Below are 15426 nucleotides of genomic sequence, written 5' to 3'. Positions count from 1 at the left end.
AATGGTATCTGTGGGCGAGGTGGATGAGGATCGGTTTGTAGAAGTCTGGTCGCAGAGGAGCAGGACGTTCTAAACATCTCTGTGCCCCCATAACCTTTAAGAATTAATAAACAAATGGTTGCATGCATTGAGAGGTAGGAGGCTCTGTTGATGCAGGTAGTGTCCCTGTTAACTGGGTCGAGCTCCAGGAGCACTTCTGCTCTGTGGACGTCAGCACAGCGGTGATGTCTCAGTTTGTTTGGCAGGTCTTCATGCGTCTTTCTGCAGAGAGATTGCGAGACACAGTCACAAAGCTTTATAGGTGGATAGTTCAAATCAAGGCCAAGTTTAAAGATGGGTGTTGTCCTACTTAAGAGCGTGGATGACTCATGTAATGACTACTGAGTACTAATGGGTCAGAATGTCAACATGATGACAGGCTGGTCTGAACCCATCACAAAATAGTTTATCTGTTTTGGCTGATTGGCCTCTTTTCTTTTTAATTTGACTTTTCAGTTCCTCTTGAGTTATTCACTTCAAACTTCTAAGACAACTTACTCAGACCCAGACTAATCTTTTTAGCCATAAAGCTGTTATTACAAATCCATATCACAGAGCTCTGAGCTTCTGTTGGTTGTGAAATTCAGGGAAATAAAAGCACAGTTAGCCGGTAGCGTCTGTCTATGTACATGTAATTATGGCTGAAGGCCATTTTCTAGACTTGGCCTCAAGATTATTTGGCGAATCATTATAGAATCATTAGTAATCATTTAGAAACATGATCTGTACTTTAAAGCACATTTCATTTTAAATAGAATGCTTTAGTTTCACAAGGAATTCCAGAATTCTAAACCTGTGAATACATGCAGCTAAGTGTTGATCCTAACAGTAGAGGTGCAACTGAAAAGATGAAGTGTTGTCAATATTATTAATTCATTAGTTATCGACAATAAAGGTTCTTCATGAACCTGTTTCCTAATGGAGGATTGTGCAGTGATCTGTTGTGATCTGTGTTCGTCACCTCAAGTTTTTATCTTTCCCCCTTAAATGTTCTTATTAATTGGATTGAAATGAATACTGATAGACGTGAGGCTTTCAGTTATGTACTGTAGTGCACATGCCGCCTCTGTGTCAACACTCGCAATACCTGAAATCCTCTAGTGCTGCTCCCACCTCTATAAGGTTTCAATTAGAATCTGAGAACATATTCACCGGGGTTTTACTGCAGGTTAAAAATCACGCTTCCTCGCACACCTCCACCTTTCTCACGTGAAAACATCGTTCTCCGGTGTGACATTACAGGTGATTTCCTCTCTCTTTCTTCCCTCTACCTTTCGTCTCTCACCTCTCCCACATGTCCTCATCGGAAGTCATAAATCTTTCAGTCTCACTTCGATGGGAACTTCTTATTGTTTGGAAAGTTATTTTTACTGTCTCCAAAATGCCTCGGGCTGTGGAGTCTCAGCGCTCTCACCCAGATTCATGCTGCAGGTCACTGGAGGAGTCACCAGGGTTTCTTCTTCTCTTTATCTGTTATCCCATCTCTGCTTAATGACGCAATACTTATCGTCCTGCTTAATGCAGGTGAGGTTTAAACTCACTGTTAATATGCTAATGCTAGTTTTACAGTTCATATAAGGAAGAGCTTGCCAACAAGATGAGCGATAATGAAACCTGAGCTTGTTATATTCAGCAATTTACATTAATTAAATAAAGCAATAAATTGTATGTGGAGCCAGGCATTTAGAAATGTCAACAGCATGCAGAGCATTTATTTAATTTAAATTACCAGTATTTTATTTTTTTATATGAGTAGAGCTGTTGTCATTAGACATGTGCCACTTACCTTTTTGAAGGAGCTTGTTCATAGAACTTTTATACCCTCCAGGATAATATTACCCGGCAGTCAGTTTGGGTCCCGAGTGGTTATCCATTATTCATTTTCTTTTTATCTATGTGTAATGTTAGAGCATATTGAGCATTGTGATTTTTTTTTTGTTGCATTACAGTAACATGTGAGCCTCTCTGTCCTCATCTGTCCTCATCCGTCCCTTTGTCCTGTTATTGCTGACAGAGGAAGGTGCGTTTGCCTGTTATCTGTTTACAAGTAAAGGTTTGTTCAGAGCACGATCATGTTACAGCAGAAACCCATGATAGTCCCGCTCAGGTTCACACAAACACACGCACAACAGTAGTGTAGTTCAGTGAGTGTGGTGTGATCCTCCAGCAGTCAGGCTTCAGCAGAACTGTCTTTTGGCCCCATCCTGCCTAATATCTGAAATATTATTTGTGGTTATTTTAAGAACTTCCCATTTTAATATTCATACAAATCATTTATTGACAAGTTGCTGTATGGTATGTCTCTCCTTGCTCTTTTTTTAGGTTTACATTTTGATATATTTTACAGTTACATTTGATTTGATATCTATTATTCGTCCCAAACTAAGTAGATTAAAAAATTCAAGTGGCCTTGATTATATTGAGAAACATTTTTGGCTTATGGATTTTCTGGTTCAACAAAATCATTTGTTAGTAGCCCAAAAAGTTTGACCTTTGAGTTTCCTTTCTTTTTTTGTGTTGCCCAATTTACTAATAAACCAACATCAGAACAAGGAGGGAATGAAATCTTCGTAATTAATGCAATTGAATGAAATACTTGTAGACTCTCTCCTCCTCTAATCTCATCTCATCTCCTCTCTATTAGGAAAAAGACTCTAGCCCCTTTAGAGAATATGTCCTGCTCGTGTTTGATTGGCTGGAGGTTGAGAAGTGTCAAGAGTTCATTTTGAGTGTCTTGATGGACAGCGAGCCACAGTAATGAGAACACTGTGTTAGCAGGAGAGAGAGAGAAAGAGAGAGATATCTCTGCCAAACAAAACATTCACTCTCTTCCTTTTTGCACCCCCCCTGTCCGTCAATCAGCTCCCTCTCTCTTTCACAGTTCCTCTCTTTGCCTCTTACTCGCTCAATTAACCCCCTTTCCTCTCAGTGTGCTAATATTTTTTTTGCTAACACTTTGCTGTAGAAGAGAGATTTAATATAACTTATACAAATCTAGCATTTAGCAAATTGTGTGTGTGCTCCCTTTCTTAAAAGTGTGTTATAAAATGTGTTTTTCTGAATGTGTGTGTGTGTAGCATGATGTGTCAGCCGGAGCTCTGAAGGCGGCGCTGGACGGCGTGGTGCAGGAGTGTGTGAGCTTCGTGGGAGTGGACATCAACATCTGCTCCGAGATCCTGATGAGGTAAAGCCAGTGCATACAGAGGTGTATATATATTTATATACGTCCTCATGAGCAAGTGCACGTGTTACACCTGAGCACTTTCTCCTCCTCACATGCACACGCACACTAATTGTGAGATGAATAGGGCTCAGACCTCTGACATACTTTCCCTCAGCAGTCACAACATGGCAAAGCTTCATTCACACTTGGGCACAGACGCATGCTCGATATACACACATACACACACACACACACATACACACACACACACAAACACACACATGTTTAGAAGTCCCGCCAGCTTTCTGTTTAGACTAATGCTTCACACCCTGGCCTGGCTTACTGGGCTTACTTGGCTGACTGGAATCAACAGAGGGGATTAGGCAAGGTACATACACACACACACACACACACTCGTTTACATACATGTATTCATTTAGTTACACATATATCTGGCAGAATACTGTACACACACATATTTACCATGAAATGTACAGGAGAAGCACAGGAAGTCATCAAACTTGATACACACACACGCACGCTTCATACAAGAGGTGTGAAAGGAGCTGGCATCAGCTGCAGGGCAGGCATCAGGTCATCTGTTTACCTGTCTGCTCTGCAAGTGAGCTTTTTCCACTCCTGCCAGAAGTCATGCTACACACTCACACACACATTAAACACACTTAGACGTGTTGATGACTGAGGTATTATGTGGAGTGTTGACATAGCGATGTGTTTTAGCATCGGTGAGTCACCGCGGACATTAACAGAGTCGACCTAATTGAGTTTTAAATCACCTCTCATCTCTGCTCGGCCAAAACGGGACAAACACACTCACTAAATATTGGCTCACGTGCGTCTCTTGTGACTGTCGGTCCTGCCCCGCCTGAAGTGCCAGGTCACGCTCTGTTAGCTCTGCTGTTTTTGTTTGTATATGGTAGAACTCTGGTGTGGACAGTGTGTGTGAAGCAAATGTTTCAGAGCTGTGTGTTATTAGTAGTTTTTAAGATCTTTTGACACTAAACTTTAGTTGTAGTGTTTTCTTACAGTAGCATCATCTGACGTCTGCTTTGTCTCCCCAGGCATGTGGCAGGCCTGAACGTGGGCCGGGCGAAAAGCATAGCCGAGTGGAGAGAGCAGAACGGCCCCTTCATGAACAGGGAGCAGCTCACACTGGTGAAAGGCATGGGGCCCAAGAGCTTCCAGCAGTGTGCCGGCTTCATTAGGATCAACCCACAGACCCTGCACAGGTACACAATCACGTGTGTATGAGACGGGCACATTATGATGAGCAACATCCTTTGTGTCTTTTAGTAGCATTTGTGTTGCGTTTGGTTTTATGAACTGTTTTAACTGCTCTGATTTTAATTTCCATTTTTGTTCCATTAAGCGCTTTATGACCCCCTTAAGAAAAGTGCTATATAAACAAATTTTATTACAATTGTATTATTAGTATCATGTAAAATTCTATAGACAGGTTCAGTGTCATTGACATTCTGTATTGCAGGTTTTCACGGAAATGCAGGTGTAGCTCTGTCAATGCAAATTTCATTGAACCCATCAAAGTATTAATAACACAATTAATATTTTATGTACATAATATAAAGAAGGTGGGGAGAGTACTTGTTCATTTCTGGTGGCGTGTGATAGAATAAAGGGAATTCTTTATAAACTATGCCTCAGTTACTTTAGATCTCAATGTGCACGGTTTAATTTAATAATGCTGAGTCTTAATTAGAGTCTAGGTCAAAATACAACCTGCAAGACCAGATACACCTTTTTCAGAATTTGGTGATATGAATTTGTATCTTATTTTTTAATTCAGGCTATGTAAGACTTGTATTTCCTCAAAGATTAAAAATCCTTTTCTTTTCCAAACAGTTTGAAAACCTCACCTCACCCTGAACCATCAGTTCCAGAGAAACCAGCGACCAAGAAGGGCAAAGGAAAGACTTCAGTCAATGTATCAACCTCGTTTAACCCTCTGGACCAGACCTGTATTCACCCCGAGTCCTACCATGTGGCCCAAAGGTAGAGTGCACATCAACACACACACACACACACACAGCCCACCCCATCGGCAGGAGCGTGTTTGGGCTGAGATGGAGTTGATTTTGACACCGTCTCATATGGGGCTGGTTACAGTGGTGGAGGACCCTGATTTGATTTACACAGACATGGGATACAAGAGAGGAGGCGTTGGCTTTGTGTGTGTGTGTGTGTGTGTCTGTGTGTGTCCTCGTGTGAGAAATGATTGTTAGCGCTGCCGATGCTGATATCAAAAGCACATTGAACATCCACCCGGGACTTCTGTGTCCTGTGTGTGTCTCTGTGTGTGAGAGCAGGACTGACAGACAGAGAAAGAGGGCGGGGCCTTCTCTGATACAGCTGTAGTCACTCAACTGTGTTTAGTCTACATAAGTTCTGACACTAGTGGTTCTAAGCATCGCTCTAATGGGCTCAGAACATGTGTGTGAGTGGACGTGTCTCTGTGTGAAGAGGGATCGATGCTGCTTGTATGAAACCCTGGGGTTTGACATCATTTTTTACTTCAGTTCAGCGACTTGTGTGTATATCTGTATTGAAGAGTTGTTCAAAGGCTTAAGATTAAGAGAAGAAGGACTCTTTTCAAAACAAACTCTATTCCTTCATCTATCTTTATTGTAAATTGTCCTATTGTACACCTACAGTACATGAACACACATCTTTTTTGTCTTGATTCTATATCCATCCCTCCCTCTCTCTTTCATTCTCTGTCATGTTCCACTGTTAAGTGACAGCTGATAAATTTGCAGTTTATCTTATTTTAATCAAAGATCTTTTACAGAAATCCTGAAGCAACATTAACATTAATATATATAAGTATGGGAATGTATTATTAAAATGTAATCAGGGACAGTAAAAATGACTAGGTGGCACGACAGTAGAAAGTTCAGTCTGATGTTCATTTCCCGGTCCTGCGACTTGTGTCTTTGCCCTCTCCAACTTCATAATTAGATCTTACTCCTGTTTCTCACCACTCTACTTATCATCCTCAGCTTCTACATTTTTTCCTTAGGTCCACAACTCTTAACCCCGTGTCGGCAAATGCTGTATTCTTTGTTTTGACTAGCTTCTAATCCCTGTCTGGGAATCTACTCAATTCACTGCTGATTAATATCTCACTTGATACACACACATTTAGTGATGGTCTCGTTGTTTTTTACAAGGCTATGCAGAATTTGAGAGATGTGTGTGTGTGTATATATATTTTTAAAACCTCTCAAAGCACGTGTTGTGGTTTCACAGTAAGTCACATCCCGTTTTAAATGTTAACGATGTTGGACGACGGGAAAAGCCGCGCGTGTCAGAACTCGCTCTTCCTCGGAATTTTTGAAAGCCTTGTTTAGTTTTGATACAGTGGGAAATTAATCACCTGATACTTGCAATCTGGGGGGGGGGGGGGGGGGGGGGGCGTTTCCCACCTCTGCACAATAGAACATCCAGCTTGGTGAGTGTGTAGTTGAGTCTGATTTGTGCTGTCTCCCTTAAAAAAGTCCTCAGATTACAGCTGTGATGTTTAGGCTTTGATTCACCTGTTTGAGTTTTGTTGTCATTCATTCAAAGTGATGGTTTAATTTGGATCTGGAAGGGGGGGGGGAGCTCAGACCTCCATCAAGGCAACATAGCCCCTTCATCATGTTCAAGAAAGTGGGGGGGGGGGGGATCCTGGATTCGCTCCAAACCTTAATGGGTTCTTGTTCTGACATTGTGACACCCTTCCCCCAAACTGTGTGGAAATTAGTTGTGTAGCTTTTGCACAATCCTGATAAACAGACGAATAAACAAAACAAAGACGCAACCACCTCGCTGAAGGTGATACAAATATATCAGTGTATTTAACTTTTGAATGGGTTTCCACTCCACTACCAGTTTGAGTGTCAGTCGTATCTGTTAACTGGAAGTAAATCTTTTTCTGTACAGTCAATTATTTGTAAATCATCTTGTATTTAATACCTTTAAATCATAAACTCAAATTGGGTATAGAGCTTTAGGTTTGACGACGTTTTCTCACATCCTCACGAACAAAAGCTCAGGACAGGAGGTCTACAGCGAGGATTGTGAAGGAATGTGTGTGTGTGCTTGTGTGTGTGTGTGTGCGTCTTTACGGTTTATAAGGAATATCATGTTCATCACATTAGAGAAACTGGATCCTCCATCACTGCTCCCAGCCCACACATCATCTCCTCTTTGTAACCATATACCACCACACACACACGCACACGCACACAAGCGAGAACACAAAGGCATAGACACAATTGTCCACCTTTTTGTTTCAGAACTGGTATGATTTGTTTGATTAAAGCAAAACATATCTGCAGTGAAGATTTTCTGTAAAGAATGTTAATAATCAGAGAAACACAATCCAGAATATTTCACTTCAAAAATATCAGTGAAGTGTATTGTGTTACTCCGGGGTGGGGGGGTGTAACAGTTGGGGCCCTATATCTTTATAATACAAGTCAGAATAGGTTCTTGCTGTGGGCCTGGATAAAATCTGTATTCTAGCCCACCCAACCCCACATTCACACACACACACACACACACACACACACACACACACACACACACACACACACACACACACACACACACACACACACACACACACACACACACACACACACACACACACACACACACACACACACTTACACACACACACTGTGTTGGTCATAATTATATGAGTATGAACCCGACTGTGGTGTGGGCCCCTAGACTCCTGGTACCCCTTAAATACTAACATACAGCCCTGAAAAATGAGATGGGCAACACACACACACACAGACACACACACCTGGAAATATAACCCACCATCCACCAAAAGCATTGTAAGATTTAGAGCCAGCCTCTCTTCTCCTCCTTCCTCTCCTCTCCACTCCCCACCTCTACCTCTCTGTCTCTCTCACTCTCACAGATTTTGTCACTGAAGTTGTTTTGAATTGACTTTGAATAGATTTAGTGTTGGTGGAAAGAAGCTTGTTATTCTGCCTCAACATATATGGACAATATTTTAACCTGTTGCAAGCCAGAGTTCCTAAATTTCCCATAATATGATAAGTATACTTTAGCTTGCTGGTAGAAGAACAACACCCCCAATGTCATGAGCTCCTTTTGCCTTTTATTAAAAATGTGTCTACACCCTCTCTCCAAGCTTTATTTTATTTGTGAATATACTAAGTTTTTGAAACAGTAGAGAAAGACAGGAAATATTCTGTCTCAGAGAAAGGAAGAGGGATGACCCTCAACAAAAAGTCCAAGGCTGGATACGAACTCCAGAGGAGTTTTGTGGTTTGTGTCTCAGACCTCCAGGCCACCAAGGCACAAATATTTCTTTCCCTGTAAAGAGATATATTTGGTTGGAAAGCCGAGACGCCTGCAGGGAGCCACAGGAGAGAAGATCCTTGTCTAAGGCAGACGTCCATTTTGGTCTAAAAGGTGTTTCTTCACCACGGAGCCATTTCTGGCACACACTTAGCTTCTATTTTGTACCGATCTGGCTCGCTGGTGTTGAGGGATTGATTCTGTTTGTCTCCTTCTCCTGGAGGCGAGATGCTGACCCCGCTGGCAGGGGGCCTCTCCCCGCTCACAGCTGTCTCATACATAGTTTGTACACAAGCCGTGTCGCGTTACATCCGCACTGTCCCGGCCGCTGCCAAGCGAGCATCTCCGAACAACACATTGCATGAATCCACTTTGTGTGTAGGTTCCTGTGTGTGTGTCCACCTGTTCTGTCCATCACAGGGCGGGGGTGGGGGGGTGGGGGGGGGGGACAGCTGCGGAGTCTGCTTGGCGTCGAGCTGCCAGTGAGCGACATCCATCACGGTCGCTGCCCAGCTGGTACGCACATGAATGCATGCATAGAGGCAAATGCAATCACATCTATCACCAACTCTGGAAAGTGCCTACTGTAAATAATTTATACGGAGTGCACATTACACACACACTCAACACACATCCTATATTTTTCCATATTTGTAACTCTGACTCCCTTTGCCAGTTTATTACCGAGTCTGTTTTGATTGTCGAGCAGCTAATTAGTTTGGATTTAATTCTCGGGGCTCTGTGAGTTTTAAGTGGTGCAGCCGGACTGAGCGTCTAGACGTGATGGAGGTGGAACATCCTGCTAGAATAAAGTAATGTAAAGAGATTTTTTTTTCCCAAGCGGTTGACGGACGGACAAACAGTCCAACCTCAGCAAAGTGGAGGCACTTTCTGGAGACAAGGTGTTGGGGCGTTTACAGGCCCACTGTGGATTAGTCTGATTTACAAGCGGGTAAAAATAAATGTGTGTTTTTCGGAACAGAAAGCCAGGTCTCTCTGCAGCTCCCGACGTTCGGTGTAATTACTCTCACACCTTCCTCCCTCCCCTATCACTTTACCTGCATTAGCTTTTCTTTCCCTCCTTCCTGTTACTTAGCTTCTCCTCTTTTTTGGACTGTTCTACTATTCTTTTCCTCATAACTCTTCTGGGTCTGTCATCACTTTCCGCCTTCCCTACATCCCCCTTCCCCCTCTTCCTTCTCTGACTACATCCTCCTGTAGGCCCAGTTCTCTCCCGCAGAGTGTAGAGAGTTGACCGAACTTTCCGAGTTGTGTGTCAGCTGAGAGTTGCGATCTCATTCCAGTCATACGTTCACGCTCCCCTGTTCCATTTATACTAAAATAAGGGTCCGGGATTGGTCTGGCATTCCAGGGCTGCGTACCTGACTCCATATTACACAGAAAGTGTCGAACAACAAAATATACATAATAATACATAATATATATAATGTACCTGGACCATCAACGGTTGAAGTGTACAGTCACACAATTTGGGTTGAATGAATGGATGACAACATTTACGTCCCAGATCAAAACACCATGAATCCCCCTTCAAAGATTTTCTCTCTCTCTTGAAAGCAGAGTTTCACAGGTATCATCCCTCTCTGTAGATTTCTGTCCTTCGTGGGGGGGAGCGCAGACCAGATCGGCACCGCGGGCCTGCGACAGTGTGTGGAGAGCAAGGTGAAGACCAGCAGTGCAGAGGAACTGGCCCGGACACTGGACACCACAGCCGAGACCCTCAAACTCATCATCGACGGCCTCTCGCAGCCCCCCGGGTTCGACATACGACAAAGTAAGACTCACAGCAGCACGTGACATACCGACCTCCACTCATTTTATGTGACACAGAAACACAAACGAGAATATAATGACCATTTGAAAAAAACGATATTCGTCCACGTAAACTCAACATTGACATAACGCTGTCTTGTAACGGGTTTGATGTACGAGGTTGTGAGAAGAAGTTTAACTGTGTTGCTTTCTGCTTTTTGCACGTTCAAACTCTCCGTGTTTTTCATCATATAAAATTTCATAGACACTCGTAAAAGCGAGAGCAGCCTCGCAGCCACAGTAACGTCTCTCAGTCTCTCGTCTTTCCTTCATAATGGTCTTTGCAGGTCCCCGCTGACTGATAGAAACCTGTATCTGACTGGGTCGCTGGTTGCAACACACCCACGGTCTCGTCTTGTGCCTTTCTTATAATAGGCACATCTCGGCCGTGTAACTTGATAGGAACTGACAGTGCTGCGGCTTCCTCCCCGTGGCCCGACAACACCAGCACTGTGTTTCTGACAGGGTGTGATGGGTCCAGCAGACAGTGTTGTTGGACAGAGTATCTTCACAGAGACACAAATACACAAAAGACCTCTGTTTTTCTCCTTAATCACATGCTCCTGAGTCTGGGCACACATAAATATAGCAATAAAATCATAAACAGTCACAAGCATTTCGATTTTTTCAGCAAGTGAAGCTGTGGCTCAGGTTTATTCTATTTTCTTTTCCCTGGCTACTTTCTGGAAAAAGATGAAATATAAAAGCCTTTCGCTGAGAGTATAATATAAATACTGTATAATATAGAAACTTGCACTTCAGTTGTGTACGTGCACTTGTGTACTCGCTGATTCAGGAAGCAAAATAATCTACAAATATAAACTATTGGACAGGGCTGCTTGAGATTTTCCTGATTTCAGTCAAAAATGGAAAGAGAAGAAATACTGTTGCAAATTAGGTAGAATCATGAAGTTAGGTGTGTGTTGCTGTTTTCATACAGTTTCATATCGAGGGGAACAAAGTCCAGCCTGGAGACCGAGTCATTGCAACGAGCTCCTTTTTAAAATGAAGGAACGCAGCTTGGAGGTTCACTCTCGGGTTGGCCCTATTCGGTTGCAGCGCACTATGCTTGGCCTCCGAGCCCGTGCTCAGCTGAGTAAACAGATGGGCCGAGACTACCGCATGAAATCAGTGCTGTGGGGAGGATAATTGGACCGGACTATTTCCTGGGGCGCGAGCCTTCCTTGTTTGTGTTAATGCTACAGAGAGGAAAAAGTTCTCTCATGCGCCGGCCCAGTGGAAAGTGGGGTAGGACAGAATGCGGAGGAACGTGGAAGTATGTCGGCACAAGTGTTTGGTTACCGCCTGAAATGTAATACCTTTTTGTCATTTCTGCCCCCCCCACCCCCCCCACGCCACTTTCGAGCGTCCCCATTTCCCGGTTCTCTTCCCAAACATTTGTGTAAGCTGCAAGTCATACTGGACTTTGTCACGGGTCTTCCTGCCTCACTGTCGTCTGGCCACCTCATCTTTTTGATATTTTCTCTCTCTCTCTTTGCCAGACTTTGGGCAGGCGGACTTCAAGCGGGGCATCGTGTCCATGAGCGATGTGCGGGTGGGTGCGGTGCTGACGGGCCGGGTGGACAACACCGCTCTGTTCGGGGCTTTCGTAGACATCGGCGTGGGTCGCGCGGGCCTCATCCACAAGAGCAAAATCACACTGGACAAGCTGCCGGCGAATCAGCGCCGCCGCAGCCTGGCTCTGGGCCCTGGACAGCGGGTGGAGGTCCGGGTCCTGGATGTGGACCATCAGAGGGGACGCATCGGCCTGGACCTGATCAGGGTTCTAGAATAAATGAATTCATATTCATTATTGACATTCTGTACCTGCATTTTACTTTTGACCGGGAATCGCACACACGGACCCTGCAGATAACTTCATGATGATGACAGTGACGGTTATTCTTGGTTGAATTGTAAGTGTTCAATTCAAACAGTAGTTACAGTTTCCATGTTAATGAATTGGAAACCTGAAGTTATTCCCTCAGGTCACCCTCTCAACCTGAGTAGTACTACCTGTGCATTGTTGACTTAGTGTTTTATGATACTGAACACTAAACTTTATTCCTTAATTTAGGGCGTAACCCTCTGGTAGGGCTCCACACACTGTCGGTCCAATCAGTAGAATAGACTGAGATGCCATGAAACCCGTTTAATTAGCACTTAGCAGAACAGTGCTAATACCTTTTGTTGTTGGTTTCAAATATGAAATGATACTTAGATATTATTAACATGATTTAATAGATCAATTGTAATTGTTTTTTATTGTGCTGTTGTTTACAGTTCAATAAAAATACACATTTTGTGTTATTCAAAGCACATGTCACAGTCATTGTGGAACCACTTGATCACACCGTCCGAGGGACACAACCTATACATCAGAGTATTTGTTATATACCTTTAATTATTTGTCTTGTGTACTCAATGGGATCTACTTCACACCTGGAGAGGATGGAATGAAACGAGGGGGGGAGGGTAAGGTGGTCGAACCAACAGCGGATTAGTGAAGTGATGGAAAGACGGGAGACAACACAAGTGAAGTTTTTCTTGCAGACAACAGGAAGATGGGAAAAAACAGATTGAGTGGGCTGTAGGGGGGGGGGGGTTACGCAGAGATGAGGATGAGGAGGAGGAGGAGGAGGAGTGTGTTTCTATTTTCCAGACTGCTACAGAGCCTCGAGGCTTTTTGCGGCATGGTCCCAGACACAATTAGCCCAGGACACACACACACAGACAAACACACACACGCACTCTAATCAGCTGCTTCAAAATTAATCCCAGACTCCCCATCCACATTATCCAATCTGTTTGTGCTCATGAAACTGGAATAAATAAAAAATAAATAAATAAAAAAACATAAAATATGGTTGGGAGAAGGCCCGAGGTCCCCTGTGCTAAACTTTATACCGAATGCAGAATACCTAATCACTGCTAGCGCCGCTGCCTCGGTTCCTCCCCTCGGGGAAACAAATGGAATATATTGTCGACACAAACACAGATTTTCAAAACGGAGATTAATCAGAAGTGGCAGTTTGCTTAGAGATGATCTGAGAAAAGGACACGCACACACACCCAGACTGGATTCACTTCCTCCGTCTCATCGTCTGTCTTTACGTAGTCATTTCTCGAAAGAGGAATTTGGTCTTGTAATCAAGGTGCCCGGTTCTATCTGACGCTAACTGCCTCTGTCATCTTGTTGTCTCTCGTTTCCTCTGATCTCGGGCATCGCCTCTTGTTTTTTGTTTAGTGTTTCCAGCGGTTTTCTTTTCTTCAGACTTGTGCCAGTAAACACAGCTTCCCTCAGCATCATTCCTGCTTTTTCCCACCTTTAATTTTCCTCCCTCTACTAAACGTGAGCGCAGGGACGGGAGAGGCAATCTGGCAGCCAGCGACCGCTGCCCCTCGGAGCTTTTGTCAAACGCTGACCAGTAATGAGCCTGTGATGGGAAGCCGAGCGGCTGCTGGTTCAGTTCTCTGTTGTCCTCCTCCTCCGCCGCTCCGCTTCTCTTCTGTTGTGTTATGGATTGAGATCAGGTGCAGCCTCGAGGTTTTGGTGAAATTTGAAGGAAGTTGGTGGTAAGCAAACTCCTAAGTGAATGTCACAGACGCACTCGTGAGACGTCATCTGGCCACTTGTTGTTGCACGAGTCCCCAGGCTGTCTGAGGTCAAGTGGTCGTGTGTGGCTCCGTGTCTTCATCTTCTCCTCTGCTCCGGGATCCAGCCACGGAGACGCAGGTGGATACTGTTCAGAGCTTTTGTCCCACACGGTAGCAGAGGGGACGTCTCTCACAGCTAGTCAACGTGTCCTGCAGAGGAAACACTGAGTGGAGAATATATCTTTCTCTGTTGATCCCTGGTTTCTCCCACCGCCTGTCAAAAACACAAGAGTCCATGTCTAAAGCATTGAAAACAACCCCTGAAGGCTGCAGTGCTCCTCATTGAGCTGCCTCTGCTACCACCATAGACTATAGTGTCTAGAAATTGTATTTATTTAGGTTATACGTATAAAATATTTAGACATTCCTTATCTACCTGCTTCTTTCTGTGACGGCCACAGGGGGATTACAGAGATTAGTGCTGGTAACTCCAGGTTATAGGTGAGACCACTGACATCCAACTGGTCTCCACTGGGCTGTAGAGGAAAAAACCTAAATTCTCTGTGGTTCTACCAACAGTGTTGCTAAAGATTGTCCTCGCATCAACTCCCAGCATTCGGTGATTGGCTCAAATCTGCATTTCACTTTGGCCAAACCCAACGTCTGACAGAGAAACTCTATTGGTTTTAACTTGTATGTAATCAGTTGTGTACACTAACACAAAGTTTGGGTTCACCTCAGATAAATGTGTGCGTTTGGAATGGTTTATTTTGAGTTAATCTACTTGTTTGACTTATTGGATGTTTTCCTGCCGTGATGGAGAAGTTTCAGTTTGAAACATCTGTTTCTGTGCGGCTCTGATGCCCTTCACATGAATCAAATAGAGTGTGTGTGGTTGTGTGTGTGTGTGTGTGGGGGGGGGGGGGGGACGGAAAGAAATTCAGCTATAATGGTGAGTCGAGGGTTTCTGCATTCGAAACTGATTCCATTGTGCTGCAGCTCGTTTTCGGTGAAGATGTTTTGTGTTTTTTCTTTTGGTCGGATGTAACAGGAAGTTGAAGACCAAACAATTTAATCAGCAAAATAACGATTGATGATGGAAAATCGGTTTTAGTTAGTGTACATGTGTATTTTTAAGAATGACAGCCCAAGAGTACAAGATGATAAAACCCATTGTAACCAATACACTTTCAGAGATAGAGCACAAGGGAGAGGACCTTTACTTTGAAATACAAAAACAAATTTATTTATTGAAAGTCAAATCATTGTTTGTTTTTTAAAAACACATCTCTTTTGTCCTCTGTGTTTTCACGTGCTGGGTGGCACACATTGAAAATTTCCAGCTCAGACAGTGAGAAAGACTTTCTGGCATTCGGCGTCACAGGAGAAAAGAATACGCAGGAGGTTAGAGGAGAGACGGAATGAATGGA

At 43.7% G+C, this 15426-nt stretch overlaps 1 protein-coding gene across 1 annotated transcript in view; it reads left to right on the top strand.

Annotated features, from left to right (window-relative positions):
- Positions 1 to 12715, top strand: part of srbd1 (S1 RNA binding domain 1) — a 46122-nt gene extending 33407 nt beyond the window's left edge. Inside the window, exons 17-21 of the mRNA XM_053436315.1 lie at positions 3117 to 3223; positions 4285 to 4452; positions 5084 to 5233; positions 10177 to 10361; positions 11902 to 12715. Coding sequence (XP_053292290.1) covers positions 3117 to 3223; positions 4285 to 4452; positions 5084 to 5233; positions 10177 to 10361; positions 11902 to 12194 — 903 coding nt within the window. The 3' untranslated portion in view covers positions 12195 to 12715. The remainder of the gene's footprint in view (positions 1 to 3116; positions 3224 to 4284; positions 4453 to 5083; positions 5234 to 10176; positions 10362 to 11901) is intronic.
- The last annotated feature ends 2711 nt before the right edge of the window (positions 12716 to 15426 follow it).

This window comes from Pleuronectes platessa, chromosome 12 (assembly GCF_947347685.1).
Source record: "Pleuronectes platessa chromosome 12, fPlePla1.1, whole genome shotgun sequence".
NCBI classification, from domain to species: Eukaryota; Metazoa; Chordata; class Actinopteri; order Pleuronectiformes; family Pleuronectidae; genus Pleuronectes; species Pleuronectes platessa.
The sequence above is the reverse complement of the archived record's forward strand: the minus strand, read 5'-3'. Positions and strand labels throughout refer to the sequence as shown.